This window comes from Suncus etruscus, chromosome 9 (assembly GCF_024139225.1).
Source record: "Suncus etruscus isolate mSunEtr1 chromosome 9, mSunEtr1.pri.cur, whole genome shotgun sequence".
Lineage (NCBI taxonomy): Eukaryota > Metazoa > Chordata > Mammalia > Eulipotyphla > Soricidae > Suncus > Suncus etruscus.
This window is the reverse complement of record NC_064856.1, coordinates 886,169-902,354: the sequence shown is the minus strand read 5'-3', so window position 1 is coordinate 902,354 and position 16,186 is coordinate 886,169. Positions and strand designations below refer to the sequence as shown.

At 44.5% G+C, this 16,186-nt stretch overlaps 1 protein-coding gene across 1 annotated transcript in view; it reads right to left on the bottom strand.

Annotated features, from left to right (window-relative positions):
- ABHD12 (abhydrolase domain containing 12, lysophospholipase) overlaps positions 1-14,024 on the bottom strand; it is a 65,076-nt gene extending 51,052 nt beyond the window's left edge. The window contains exon 1 of the mRNA XM_049780240.1: positions 13,998-14,024. Within this exon, the coding sequence (XP_049636197.1) occupies positions 13,998-14,017 (20 nt within the window). The 5' untranslated portion in view covers positions 14,018-14,024. The remainder of the gene's footprint in view (positions 1-13,997) is intronic.
- Positions 14,025-16,186: the final 2,162 nt, after the last annotated feature.

The window sequence follows — 16,186 nt, the reverse complement described above, 5'->3', positions numbered from 1 at the left end:
CCCAACATTCTTCTGCCTACAAGAAACGCATCTGTATAGTCAGGACAAACATAAACTCAAAATCAAAGGCTAGAGGAAAATCATCCAAGAAAACAATTCCTTTAAAAAATCTGGAGTGGGGGCCGGAGAGATAGCATGGAGGTAAGGTGTTTGCCTTGCATGCAGAAGGTCGCTGGTTCAAATCCCGGCATCCCATATAGTCCCCTGAACCTGCCAGGAGTGACTTCTGAGCATAGAGTACGGCTGGGTGTGACCCAAAAACAAAACCAAAAAAAAAAAAAAATCTGGAGTGGCCATATTAATATCAGATGACACAAACTTTAGACTCAGAAAAGTTTTAAGGGACAAAGATGGACAATTCATACTAATCAAGGGATATGTACAACAGGAAGAAGTCACTCTCCTAAACATATCCGCACCCAATGAGGGACCAGCAAAAGATTTAATACAATTGTTGATAAATCTGAAAGAAGATATCAATAGCAACACAATAATTCTGGGAGACCTCAACACTGCCCTATCACCCCTTGGTAGATCAACCAGACTGAAGCCCAACAAAAAAAATAATAGCTCTGAAAAGAGAAATGGAAGAAAGTGGACTAGAAGATATATATATAGGGCACTCCATCGCCAGGAAACTGGATACACATTCTTCTCAATTGCACATGGGTCATCTCCAGGATAGATCACATGCTGGCCCATAAAACATACCTCCAGGGGCCGGAGAGGTAGTATGGAGGTAAGGTGTTTGCCTTGCATGCAGAAGGACGTTGGTTCGAATCCCAGCATCCCATATGGTCCCCCGAGCCTGCCAGGAGCAATTTCTGAGCTTAGAGCCAGGAGTAATCCCTGAGTGCTGCCGGGTGTGGCCCAAAAACCAAAACCAAAACAAAAAACAAAAAACAAGCCACACCTCCAAAAAAATCACAAGGCACTGAAATTAGAAGTGAACTACAAAGGGACACAGAGAAAAACTTTAGCACCTAGAAATTAAACAGTTTACTACTGAACAACCAGCAAATTAGAGATGAAATCAAAACATTCCTGGAAACAAATGATAATAAAGACACAAAATATCAGAATTTATGGGACACAGCAAAAGTGGTACTAAGAGAAAAATTTATAGCTTTGCAGGCACATATCAGGAAGGAAGGGGTCTACATGAATAGCTTAATGACACAGTTTATACAATTAGAAAATGATCAACAAAAGAAACCAAAAAAGGGAAGGCAGAAGAAAATAACAAAGCTTAGTGCAGAAATCAATAAAGTGGAAATAAGACAATCCAAAAGATCAACTAAAGCAAAAGTTGATTCTTTGGAAAAATAAACAAGACTGATAAACCACTAGCAAAAAAAAAAACTCACAAAGAAAAGGTGAGAGAGGGAGCACAGCGATAAGGCATTTGCCTTGCACACAGACAACACGGGATGGACCCCAATTTGAATTCCGGCATCCCATATGGTCCCCCGAGCCTGCCAGGAGCAACTTCTGAGCACAGAGTCGGGAGTAACCTCTGAGTGTTGCTTGTGTGACCCAAACCCCCCCCCCAAAAAAGGAGAGAAACTTAATAAACTGTGTTAGAAATGAAAAGGGGGGGGGGCAGAGAGATAGCACAGCAGCGTTTGCCTTGCAAGCAGCCAATCCAGGACCAAAGGTGGTTGGTTCGAATCCCGGTGTCCCATATGGTCCCCCGTGCCTGCCAGGAGCTATTTCTGAGCAGACAGCCCTGAGGAGTAACCCCTGAGCACCGCCGGGTGTGACCCAAAAACCAAAAAAAAAAAAAAAAAAAGAAATGAAAAGGGGGAAATCATTAAATATTGCAGAGTAATCAGAGACTACTTTGAGAAACTATATGCCATGAAACATGAGAACCTGGAAGAAATGGATAAATTCTTGGACTCTTAGAATCTTTCAAGGTTAAACCAGGATGACCTAAACAGACCCATCACTACTGAGGAAATTAAAATGATAATAAAAGTCTTCCCCAAAACAAAAGCCCAGGCCCAGATGAATTCACTAATTCACTAATTCTTTCAAACCTTTCGAGAGGAACTACTACCAACCTTTTTCAGGCTCTTTCATAAAATTGAAGAAACAGGAATATTTCTTCCTTTTTTTTTTTTTTTTTTTTTTTTTTTTTTTTTTTTTGGTTTTTTGGTAACACCCGGCAGTGCTCAGGGGTTATTCCTGGCTCCAGGCTCAGAAATCGCTCCTGGCAGGCACAGGGGACCATATGGGACGCCGGGATTCGAACCGATGACCTCCTGCATGAAAGGCAAACACCTCACCTCCATGCTATCTCTCCGGCCCCGAAACAGGAATATTTCTAAATAGTTTTTATGAAGCCAACATCACCCTGATACCAAAACCTAACAGAGATGCTGCCAGAAAAGAAAACTACAGACCAATATCCCTGATGAACACAGATGCAAAAGATACTCAACAAAATCCTAGCAAATAGGATCGAATGCCGCATCAAGGTCATTCACCATGACCAAGTAGGTCTTTATTGGGTTTTTTTGTTTGTTTTGGTTTTGGGGCCACACCTGGTGATGCTCAGCGGTTACTCTTGGCTCTGCGCTCAGAAATCGCTCCTGGCTTGGGGGACCATATGGGATGCCAGGGGATGGAACCTCAGTCCGTTCTAGGTCAGTGAGTGCAAGGCAAACGCCATACTGCTTTCGGCACCGCTCCGGCCCAGACCAAGTAGGTTTTATCAAAAGAAATGCAAGGATGGTTTAACACCCATAAATCAATCAACATAATACAGCATTATCAACAAAAAGAAAAAGAAAAACCATATGATCATATCAACAGATACAGAGAAAGCATTTGGTAAGGTCCAAACAACACATTCTTGATAAAAATTCTCATCAAGATGGGAATGGAAGGAACTTTTCTCAATATAGTCAAGGCCATCTACCACAAGCCAATAACCATTATTATTCTCAATGGAGATAAACTAAAAGCTTTTCCTCTAAAATCTGGTACAAGACTGCCCTCTCTCACCACTCCTATTCAAAATAGTACTGGAAGAACTTGTCATTGCGATTAGGTACAAAAAAAGACAACAAGGGCATCCAGATAGGGAAGGAAGAAGTCATGCTCTCACTGCAGGTGTCATGATACTATATTTAGAAAAACCTAAATGCAAGTATCTCAGAGTCAACTTAACTAAAGAGGTAAAGGACCCAAACAAAGAAAAGTACAAAAGCCCGCTTCATGAAATAAGAGAGGACACAAGTAAATGGAGATAAGTATGCTGCTCATGGATTGGCAGGATTAACATCATTAAAATGTCAATACTCCCCAAAGCATTGTACAGATTTAATGCAATCCCTCTAAAGAAACCCATGACATTCTTCAAAGATGTGGATTAAACACTCCTGAAATTCATTTGGAACAAATAAGCACCCAAGAATATTTAAAGCGATCCTTGGGAAAAGGAATATGGGAGTCATCACTTTTCCCATTTTTAATATTTTCTTTTTGGGGGGAGGGTTCAGGCCACACCCATTTGATGCTCAGGGGTTACTCCTGGCTAAGTGCTCAGAAATTGCCCCTGGCTTGGGGGGACCATATGGGACACCGGGGGATCGAACCACGGTCCTGATCCTTGGCTAGTGCTTGCAAGGCAGACACCTTACTTCTAGTGCCACCTCACCAGCCCCGCTTTCCCCAATTTTAAATTGTACTACAAAGCAATAGTTATTAAAATAGCATGGTATTGGAATAAAGACAGATCTTCAGATCAGTGGAATAGGCTTGAGTATTCAGAGAATGATCCCCATAAAATCAATTAATTTTTTAATAAAGGGGCAAGAAATGCAAAATGGAACAAAGAAAGCCTCTTCAACAAGTGGTGTTGCACAACTAGTTAGCCACTTGCCAAAAAGTGAGCTCATACCTCCATCTAACACCATGCACAAATCTAAATGGATTATAGGCTTTGATATCAAACTTGAAACTATAAGGTATATAGAATAACATGTAGGTAAAGCACTCCATGACATTGAGACTAAAGTCATCTTCAAAGAGGAAACAATAGCACTCTCCGAACAATTGGAAGCAAAGATAAACAGATGGGACTATATTAAACTAAGAAGCTTCTGCACCTCAAAGGAAATATGCCTAGGATATAAAAGCCACCCATAGAATGGGAGAAATATTCACCCAATACTCATTAGATAAGGGGATAATAATGAATATATATATATAAGGTACTGACAGAAGTTTACCAGAAAAAAATCTCACCCCATAAAAAAATGGGGAGAAGAAATGAGCAGACATTTCCTCAAAGAAGAAATACAAATGGCCAAAGGACACATGAAAAATGCTCCACATCAGTAATCATCAGGGAGATGCAAATAAAAACAACCACAGAGACTGACACACATTACAAAGAACAAGAATAATCAGTGTTGGCGGGGATGTGGAGAGAGAAAGGAACTCTCATTCACTGCAGGCTGGAATGCCATTTAATCCAGCCTTTATGGAAAACAATATGGAGATTCCTTAAAAAAACTGGAAATTGAAATCCCATATGATTGATCCTAGGGATACACCCTAGGAACACAAAAATACAATTCAAATATCCCTTCCTCAAACCTATATTCATCGCAGTGCTAATCACAATAGCCAGACTCTCGAAACAACCAATATGCCCTTTAACAGATGAAAGGCTAAAGAACCTTGGTACATATACACAATGGAATATTATGCAGTGTCAGGAGAGATGAAGTCATGAAATTTTCCTATACACAGATGTACATGGAATCTATTATGCTGAGTGAAATAAGTTAGAGGGAGAGAGATAAACACAGAATAGTCTCACTCTTCTTTATTTTTAAGAAAAATAAAAGACATTATTGTTATAATGCCCAGAGACAATAGAGATGAGGGCCGGAAGGACCAGCTCACAATATGAAGCTCAGCACAAAGTGTGGTGAGTGCAATTGAGAAATAATTGCACTAATAACTATCATGACAATGTTAATGAGAGAAGTAGAATGCCTGTCTCGAATACAAGCAGGGTGGGAGAGGAGGATAGGGTCATTGATGGCAGGAATGTTGCACTGGGGGTGTTTATGACTGAAACCCAACTACAATCATGCTTGTAATCATGGTGCTTAAATAAAGATAGTATTAAATTTAAAATAAAGGATTTGTATCTTCGAATATTTTGCTCAGAAGATACCTCCTTAAACAACTGGTTTTACCGCAGTAGCACAGCAAATTGATGAAAATAAATGCCTTCCAGGATTTGCACAAAAATGTGAAAAGGGCCACAATAACGATTCCTAGGAAGATATTTGGAGTCAGCAGTAATTTTTAATAAATATACCTGCCTTTTTCCCACTTTATGTCATTGGGAAGTAGCTCAGCCATAATCAGTCTGACTTGTTCTGCATTTTGATCTCTTTTTTTTTTTTTTTTTTTTTTTTTGGTTTTTGGGCCACACCCGGCATTGCTCAGGGGTTACTCCTGGCTATCTGCTCAGAAATAGCTCCTGGCAGGCACAGGGGACCATATGGGACACCGGGATTCGAACCAACCACCTTTGGTTCTGGATCGGCTGCTTGCAAGGCAAACGCTGCTGTGCTATCTCTCTGGGCCCACATTTTGATCTCTTAAGTCCTGATATTGGCTGTGTTAAACTGATAGCCAAGGGACTGGAGCGATAGTGCAGAGGTATGGCATTTGCCTTGCTGGAGGCTGATCCAGGTAGGACCTCAGTTTGATCCCCAGTGTCCCAGATGCTTTCCCTAAGCCAGGAGCGATTTCTGAGTGCATAGCCAGAGTAACCCCTGAGCATCACCTACTGTGGCCCAAAAACAAAAACAAACACACACAAAAAAGGTGAGAGTTAAGGCTTTCCTTTCATACATGAGAAATCGTATTGATAATCCATTTGCTCAAATGAAATTCTCCATTATCTTGGATTTAAAAAAAATATGGAGTTCACAGGACGTGGTAAAGAATATCTGCTAGGGGGCCAGAGTGCCAGCACAGTAGTATGGTGTTTGCCGACACAGGACAGACCCCGGTTCAATTCCCGGCATCCCATGTGGTCCCCCAAGCCTGCCTGGAGTAACCCCTGAGCGCCGCAGAATGGGACCCAAAAACCAAAAAAAAAAAAAAAAAAAGGAATATCTGCTAGATACATCATTAATATCATTAGAGTAAAAAAGCAGGAGAATTATGTCATAGATTTCCTTTAGGGATCTGCACTATTGCACCACTCAATACCTGAATAACATCATTGTGCCTGCCTGGGGCTAGACCTGGAGCTCTACACTGTGTGGCCTCACTTCCTTTGACGAAAAACTAGTGCAGGGGTGGCGAACACGGCTCTTCAGCTGCAAGCGGCTCCCGTCCAAAATGAATGCGACTCTTTGCCTCTTATCATGATTTTGTATACTGAGGAAGGAACCTGAGGGGGTGTGCGCCAGCGACTGGGGTGTGTGTCTGCCATCCCTCAGAAACAACTGCACGGGGCCAGCGACCTGGGTGTGTGTGTGTGTGTGTGTGTGTCCCATGTTGCCATTAGTTCTTAGTGTGGAGGACACAGCACACCCTCACCATCACTGCAGGATTTTGACCCTCACTCCAAATGGCAAAATGCAATATGTGTTTCATAGGTTATTGTTAAAATTAGATGCTTTTGTGTGAGTTTTTGTCTGTTTTGGCAGGTCACTGCATGATGTGGCTCTCTGATTCTCACAGTTTAAAATTTTGGCTCTTTGTGTAGAACTTGTTCGCCACCCCTGCTCTAGTGCTTCAACCCTTAACACAGTTCCCTTCTCATTCAGTTAATACATTCAAACCTTATCTGAAGATCACAGAAGCAGGAAAAGAACGGAGAATAATCTGAACTTTGTCTTTATCTAAAAGCTCAGGGCAACTTCATTCAAGCTTCCAGAACAAAGCCTACATTCTAACACCCTCACACTTGCTTGTAGTCCTTCACTGACATCCTCCATACCATTTTTTATTTCTGAAAAACCAATAATCCAACCCTTTTCGACACTCCTCACACAGAAAAACCATCCTAGTCTTCCCTTCACTAGACATTTCCAGACCTGGTGAATGAATCGTTGGTGATTGAAACAGAAGTCCACAAACACCATCTTGATCTTTATAAACTAGTCATCTGTGATCAAAGAACTTTCCCTCAGTCCCAATGAATCATCTAGGCACCTCAGCTCTCCCCACATTCACCTCAAACCTGGCTGAAAAGCAGAACAATCTGAGCCAAGCAAAAGAGCATCTCACCAGGCCACCAAGAGAAAGCACTCAGCTATGCATGATCATGACCAAGGTCCTCCAAAATACACATACAAACACGGCTACAGTGACTTGTCCATGGGACCGTTTTTGTTTTGTTTTGCTTTCATTTTGCATCAAACCTGACAGTGCTCGGGGATTACTCCTGGCTCTGCAATTAGGACTCCTTCCAGGCTGTGCTCAGGGAACCATATGGGATGCTGAGAATCAAACCCAGGGTAGCGGCATACAAATCAAGCGCCTTACCCTCTGTACTCTCTCTCCAGCTTCTCTTTTGAAACACTGTTATAGAAGAAAGAAGAGTCCCTGCCACTTAGCATCCTTGGTCCTGTGAATGAGAACTTAGCAATTGTAACAGATAAGGTCAGACTAGGGTAAGAGAGAGGAGGAGTGATGAAGGGGAAAGACCCATTTCCCCTTTGCTGTGCTCACCCCTTGGTGGATATCCTGGCTCTTAAGTCATAGAGAACAGAGATTCATGGCAAGGAATGTCCAATGCACCACATCACATCCCCCGTGTCTGTCTGTCTGTCTGTCTGTCTGTCTGTCTGTCTGTCTCTGTCTCTCTCTCTCTCTCTCTCTCCCACCCACCTGGAGCTTTCGGCAGCACCTTCCTCTCTGGGGATCCTCTATTTAGCCTTGGATTCCCTTCCTTTGGGCAGGCCCATGAATACCTCCTCATAGCATTCATCTTTGACCACCTTGTGTGCACATGAAAGCTCCGCACTTCCCTGTTTCTTTCCTCTTTTACAGCAAAACTATTTAAAAAAGTCATCTATATTTCTTTTTCCCACCTCTCCCAGGAGCTCTTCCATCAAGTCTGGCCTCCTCCATTCTACTTAGCTGTTACTTCTATACACCTTCTTCATCCTCATCAAACCAAATCCAGCAACAAACTTTATTATGTGGCTGCCTTGATTTTCTTCCCCTTGACTCTCCCCACAAATCACTCCCTTCTTCTTCCAAAACTCTCTGGCATAAGTCTCTCTCCTACACCCTTCACCATAAAGCCAGAGCCCAGCCTTTTTTGGTCCAGTATAATCCTGAACACCATTTTCAGGCCATGGGTCAAATGTCAGCTTAAACTACATCTAAACTCAAACCTATTCCACTCACATGCTTGCTATGCACCCTGATCGACCTTGTCACATCCAAGAAGCTGCCCTCTCCACAATCACCCACCTTGCACATGGCCCCTCATTCTTCTGGTTGCTCAGTAGAAAATGAGCTCTATCTAGGCTTCTCCTCACTCTACTACACTCTTCTTTGGCAAATCCCATTGCAAACTGTGCTGCAACCTTCTCTCTCCTTGTTGACCCATGCACAGTTCCCTTTCATAAGGACACTTGGAAGACTCTGAGCCTGTCACCTTGACTGCCATCTGCAATATGCCCTCATCCCAGCAGGCAGATGCTATGGCAAGGACACACAGCAGAGCAAGTCACTGTACTGCTCTAAAGCGTCCAATACCCCCCTGGGTATGGGACAGGCATGTTGTCAGATGAGCCAGTGGGAACATGGGGCACATGTGAGGAATGATGAAACAAATAGTCTCATAAAGTGAAAACCTGATGCCGGTGGGACTTTGGAGGCATCATACTGATTGGAGGTGCTGCCTTCATTACTGGGTATGGCCATAGTAGAATTAAGACAAACCTTCCCAGTTCTGGTAAATCAGATGAACCATCACTAAAGCAGATTACAGGGGGACAACACGTTAAAAAATTCTAAGGGGGCCTGAGAGATGCATGAAGGTAGGGCATTTGCCTTGCATGCAGGATGGCGGTTCAAATCTCGGCATACCTTCTGGTCCCCCAAGCCTGCCAGGAGCAATTCTGAGCGTAGAGCCAGGAGTAACCCCTGAGTGCTCCCAGGTGTGGCCCCCTCAAAAAAATAAATAAATAAAAAAGACAAACAAAAAGAATTCTAAGAAGATGGGAGAAAGATTTAACTATTTTTTTTAGGAGGTGGTGATGGTTTGGGTCACAACTAGTAGTGCTTATGGTGTTAGGGGTTACTCAGAAATCACTCCTGGTGGACTTACGGGACCATATTGGACAGCAGGGATTGAACTTGAGTTGGTACAAGCAAGGCAAGTGCCATACCCACTGTACTATCACTCCAACCAAAGATCTCACTTTTTGGCCTTGCTACTTCAGAGACTGCAACACACGTCACCATCTGAATGTGTCTCAATCTAAGCCTTCATTGTCTGTCACTAGGTTTAGTGCACTTGCCTGTTGGTGACATTTCAGTGTTGACACTTTACCCCTAAGGCTGCCTAAGAAGCCAAAATAAAAGGCGCTCATTTTATACATGGCAGGCAAAAAGAATTGTTAAAATATTTCCTCCTGGGCCCAGAATGAGGGTTCAGCAGGTAAGGCATTTGCTTACCTCACATGCAGCTGATCCTTTGTATCCTACATGGTTTTCTCAAGCCCTATCAGGAGTAAGCACTGAACACAGCCCTGAACACAGCCAGAACTGGTCCAAAACCTAAACAGTAAGTCTAGAAATATTTTTAACAACAAATATATTTAACCTCCAAAGTTCTTGTGTTCTTTCCTCTTCTCTCTCTCTCTCTCTCTCTCTCTCTCTCTCTCTCTCTCTCTCTCTCTCTCTCTCTCTCTCTCTCACACACACACACACACACACTCCCCCCCCCCCTTCTGAAGGGACATTCCTGCCATGCCACAATAGAACAAAATAGGTGCTGCTCCAGTGGATGGGAACATTCTCCAAGCCTCTCTATGGTCCCCAGTCAACATCACCTAGTCTAGCAGAATCAATAAAAACATTTTCCTTGAGAAAATATATATTTGAAAAACTCTAATATATGTTAGAATCTCTCACACCATCAACAAGCTATACACTGAAAAATCAACGGGCTGGGCATTCTTACCATTCCTAAAGCATCTCTCCCACCCTTAGGTACCAAGAACCCCATCTACACCCTCCTAGATACCCAGCAATCACTTTCTTCCTACTTTCCCTAAAGTTCCAAGATTGCAGGCAGACTAAGTTTTTTAAATCATCTTCTCTGCAAAAGATGAAATTTCAGGTAGAAGGACTCTCTCCCCTTCACCCAAAGTCTGTCAATCTCTGGAGGCATGGGAAAGTGCACTTTTCACAAAGAACTCTATAAAATTTTAAAGGTACAGATAGATCATTTAAGAAGTGAACTGGGAGGGGCTGGAGAGATAGCATGGAGGTAAGGTGTTTGCCTTTCATGCAGAAGGATGGTGGTTCGAATCCCGGCATCCCATATGGTCCCCTGTGCCTGCCAGGGGCAATTTCTGAGCATAGAGCCAGGAGTAACCCCTGAGTGCTGCCGGGTGTGGCCCAAAAACCAAAATAAAAAAGAAGTGAACTGAGACCAGAGAAATAGCATGGAGGTAAAGTGTTTGCTTGCCTCGTATGCAGATGAATCCTGGCATCCATCCCATTAGGTCCCCGGAGCCTGCCCAGGGCAATTTCTGAGTGTAGAGCCAGGAGTGCCACTGGGTGTGACTCCCTCTCAAAAAAAAATAAATAAATAAAATAAAAGTGAACTGGCTAAAGTAGACAAAGCAATTAAAGAATCTACAGAAGACACTAAAACATGGGTCGGAGCAATAGAGTAGCAGTAGGGCATTTGCCTTGCATGCAGCTGATCCAGGACGAACCCCAGAATCCTATATGGTCCCCCAAGGCAGAAGCAATTTCTGAGCGTATAGCCAGGAATAACACCTGAGCATCACTGAGTGTGCCCCCCCCCAAAAAAAAGACACTAAAACATCTTGAGCTGCATAAAGCTCTTACTTGTGCAATATATATTGTGACATATCTATGGATGAACTAATTTTAATCTCTACTTATTACCAAAAAAAAAAAAAAAAAAAAGCAGGGGAGGGTTGAAGATGGGCAAGACAAAAAATAGACACATGAAGGCTCTTCATTTTGTCTTATCTACAATGCATCTGAAAATACAGGGGCCGGAGTGATATCACGGCGGGGAGAGGGTTTGCCTTGATTGCGGTTAACCTGGGTTCGATTCCTGGCATCCCATATGGTCCCCCAAGAACCCCTTAGTTCCTGAGTGCCACCAGGTGTGGCTCAAAAAACAACAAAAAAGTGCACACAAAAGAAAGTTAAAGAATCTGCAGTCCTCAACAGGTTATGAAATATACAAATCATTTCACAAAGGCCCGAGAGATAGTCAAGTAAGTAAGAAACTTAATTTGTATGCAGCTAATCTGGTTCAAATTCCAGGCACCACCTATGGATTCTTGAGCCCCATTAGGTGCAATACCTTAACACAGAGCTAAGAGTAAGCCCTAAGCACAACCAGGTATGGCTCCAAAACAAAAACAAACAGTGTTCAATATCAGGAAGAGTAGGTGAAGGAAGGATGCATCAGTACCAATTGGTGAATACGTTGTATCTTCTTTTCAAAGTCAAAATACGTTGCCCTAAGTCCAGCATTTATAATTTTAGGGAATCTGTTACAGTCATTCACTGAACAAGCAATTCTGGCCATCTCCTATGGGTAAAGAAGATAACAGAAAAGCAAGCCAGGCACTCAGGCAATGACAAGGTCAGGCAAGGATGTGATGTGACGAAGTAAACATAGTTGAAAGAAAGGGACTGGGAAACAGCATCAAAGATGGACTAGTCTGAGAAGTCATCCAAGGAGTACAAAAGAGGAACAAAGGCCTAGAGAAAGAAGAGAACCAGGCAGAATAACGTCTGAAGAAATAATTCAGGCAAGAGTTTCCGTAGTGGAGAGGTTATCACATTCGCCTGACAATACAGGCAAAAGACCTTACGATTAATTTGACCTTCCTCTGCTATTCTTTTTTTTCCCAACAGCCTTGTTTATCCGAAGTATATGTTATATGTGAGCGGCACTCAAATGTCTCTCTGGCTCCCAATACAAAAATGATCAATTGATCCTTCTAAAACAGTATAGATAGATAGATAGATAGATAGATAGATAGATAGATAGATAGATAGATATAGATAGATAGATATAGATATATATATATGTATATATATTTGGTTAAATTGCTCCTGGCAGGCTCAGGGAACCATAAGGGATGACTGGAATCAAACTGATGCCCATCCTGTGTTGGTCACGTGCAAGGCAAACGCTCTGCCGCTGTGCTAACACTCGGACCCCTAAAACTGTACTTTTCAGGGAAGGTGACAGGCCAACAACATAATAATAATGTTTACCGAAGCATCATTATGTACTATGATTTGACTTTTGTTTTGGGGTGACACCTGCATATTTAGGAGAACTCCTGGCTCTGAACTCAGGAAATCATACTGGCGGTCCTCTAAGGATCATATGGGATGTCAGAGATTGAACCTAGGTCGGCTACATGCAAGGCAAGTATGTTACCTGCTGTACTATGTCTCTGGCCCTATGACTTTTCAAAAGAAGTATTTCCCAACCTGTCATATCAAGTCTGTTTATGAAAATACATCAAAACTAATCATGAATAATTCTAGGGCCATGCCCGGAGGCGCTCAACGGTTACTCCTCGCTCTACGCTCAGAAAACACTCCTGGCAGGCTTGAGGGACCATATGAGATGCCAGGGATCAAACTCCCGGCCCATTCCGGGTAAGCTGCATGCAAGGCAAATAAAAATACCATACTGTTCTGCTATCACTTGGGCCCCTAATCATACATTTTTACTACAAGTGAAGCATTTCACATAATAAAAAGTATTTCCTAGAGGTACTTAAAAAGTGCTTTACAGGGGGCTGGAGAGATAGCACGGAGGCAGAGCATTTGCCTTGCAGGCAGAAGGACGGTGGTTGCAATCCCATAGGGCATTCCATAGCCCCCCCCCCCCCCCTTGAGGCAGCCAGAAGCGATTTCTGAGCTTAGAGCCAGGAGGAATCCCTGAGCACTGCCGGGTGAGACCCAAAAACCAAAAAAAGGAAACAGGGCTTTCCAGAAGAACAAAAATACGGTCAGTCCTTGCTTTTCTGGTAAGATCAAGTTCCACCGACTCTCTAGGATTTGATTCTGTTGTGTCTTCGGTGGTCAAGCAGAAGTTCTGACCCATCTTTCTGGATGAGTTGTACTTTGATTTCTCCAAATGCCTATGCTTTTAAACCGAGATCACTTAGGAACGAGGCAAGACGGTTTGAATAGTGCCTTGGCTCGAGTTCAAGGTCTCAAGAGGCAATATCCAAAAAGTCTGGCGTGAGACCTTGCGTTGGAGCCAAGGCAGTATTGAAACCATCTTGCTTGGGGTCGAGGAGACAGCACGGAGGTAGAGCGTCTGCCTGCCTGGCATGAGAAGGACGGGGTTGGAAGCCCAGAGGGCAGCCCAGAGTCCCCGCACTTGAGCCTGCCAGGGCCGGGTTCGGAGCGCAGAGCCAGGAGGAGCCGGGTGGGCCCCGAAAGCAAAACTAATGAATGGATAGAGCTAAGAAGTGATCCTGTCATCTCTTCGGCAGTCCAGCAGAAATGCGGGGCGCGCTGTCCCTCGATTGCTCCGAAGATCTGTGCTTTCAAGTCAAGATCGCTCAGGACGGGGCGAGGTTTCTCGGCACCACCGAGGCTGTCAACGCCTCGAGCCCGTTGGCAGGGGCGCGGCTGCGGCTGTCGGCTTCCCCGGACGCCTCCAGGTCCGCGCGGGCGCCGAGCCCTGCAGCAGGGGGAGCCGGCCCGTCCCGCCCGCCCGCGCCCCGCGGCCCGCGCCTCACCTGCCCGGCGCCCTCGGCATGCCCGCAGGCTCCGCGGGCTCCGCAGGCCGCTGCAGCGAGCGCCCCAGGCGGCAGTCGGCGTCCAGCGCCGCGGGCTCCGGCCGCTTCCTCATGCCGCGTCCGCACGGCCGCTCGCCCGGCCCGGCCCGGCCCGGCCCGCCCGGCCTCCCGCGTCCCGCCGCCCGCCCTCCGAGCCGCCGCTGCAGCCGCCGCTCCGCAGCCTCACATCCCGCCCCGGCCGCCCGGGCGCCGCGCTCAAGGACCAGCGGGACCTGCGGGACGCGCGCGGCCGGCCCCGCCCCCGGGCCGGGCGGCCAATCGGCGCCCGCCCTGCCCTCGGGCCACGCCCACGCGCCGCCCACGGCCCGGGGCGGACGCCATCCTGGGGAAGGGCGAGCGAAGCCGCGCCCGCGCCGCTCGCGGCCATCTTGGAGAAGGGCGAGGGCGGCCGCGCCTGCCGCATCTCCTACCTGGGCAAACGGCGAGGCCCGGAATCCCACCCGAAAGCCGGCTCCAGGCTTCTTTCTGGACCTTCCCCCAGTCTCGGAAACCCCAGATTCTCTCGCAAAGGCTTAAGATCAAAGACAGTGAGAGGTCAAACTCATGACTGCTGCTTCTCACAGGAACTTTAAAAACTCCCCTTTCAGGCAGGCCGTTTTGGAAACATAAATGACTTTTTACCTGAGAGCTGATTATCTATCTATCTATCTATCTATCTATCTATCTATCTATCTATCTATCTATCTATTCAGGCACGTCGTTTTGGAAACATAAATGACTTTTTACCTGAGAGCTGATTATCTATCTATCTATCTATCAATCTATTCAGGCACGTCGTTTTGGAAACATAAATGACTTTTTACCTGAGAGCTGATTATCTATCTATCTATCTATCTATCTATCTATCAATCTATTCAGGCACGTCGTTTTGGAAACATAAATGACTTTTTACCTGAGAGCTGATATCTACCTACCTACCTATCTATCTATCTACCTATCTATCTATCTATCTATCTATCATCCATCCATCTATCTATCTATCATCCATCATCTATCATCTACCATCTATTTATGTACATATATATACATATATACCCAAAAGCCAAATATATAGAGATAGATAGATACATAGATAGATATAGAGATAGATATCTATATTTGGTCTTTGGGTCACACCCAGCAGCACTCAGGGGCTACTCCTGGCTCTACGCTCAGAAATCGCCCCTGGGACATGGGACGCCAGGATTCGAAACATCTTCCTTCCACATGCAAGGCAAACGCCCCACCTCCATGCTATCTCTCCGGCCCCTAGCACTGATACTTTTATAAAGTGATCCTTCCTAGTTGATAGGCAAAAGAAAACAGTTCAAAGGTAAATTTCCCTTGTGAAACACATCCTCCTGCAAAGAGAAAAAAATGTTCCGGAAATTTGCTTTTTTTTGTTTTAGAGCCCTATGGGCAGTGCTGGAAATATACCCCCAGCTCTGTGCACTATGCCCCATCCTCTTGCCTACAAATAATTCAGTTTTATAGATTTGGCGTTCTTTATTACGGCATATTAAAGAAATAATCTACAACCCAGACAACTGCTTACTAATTCCAAAGCAGCTTGTTACTTCAACATTCGTAACAGTGAAAATTCTGTCAACTGGATCATTTAAGACTAGAACTGCCTTTAGAAATTTAACAGCTCCTTTTTACTCTGTAAGGGTACTTCAAAATTGCAAAATATTTCTGCTGGTCATATTTGGTTATATATCTTCAGATATATTTGGAATTTAAGTGGTAAATGCTTTAAAGTATAGCAGCAAATCCTGGGAAGTGGTGATCCTGAAAATATTTTGAGCATTTCACTCACAAAATCCTCTTTACTAGAAAACAAACCAATTAGACAGGACTCTAGAGAGAAATGTAAGGAGCATTAAGTCCCACAGGTCTCAACTCAGTACACATTAACTTTCTTTTTTTTTTTTTTTTTTTTTTTTTTTTTGGTTTTTGGGTCACACCCGGCAGTGCTCAGGGATTATTCCTGGCTTCACGCTCAGAAATTGCTCCTGGCAGGCACAGGGGACCATATGGGACGCCGGGATTCGAACTGATGACCTCCTGCATGAAAGGCAAACGCCTTACCTCCATGCTATCTCTCCGGCCCCAATACACATTAACTTTCTGCGTAGTCTTAACTAGGC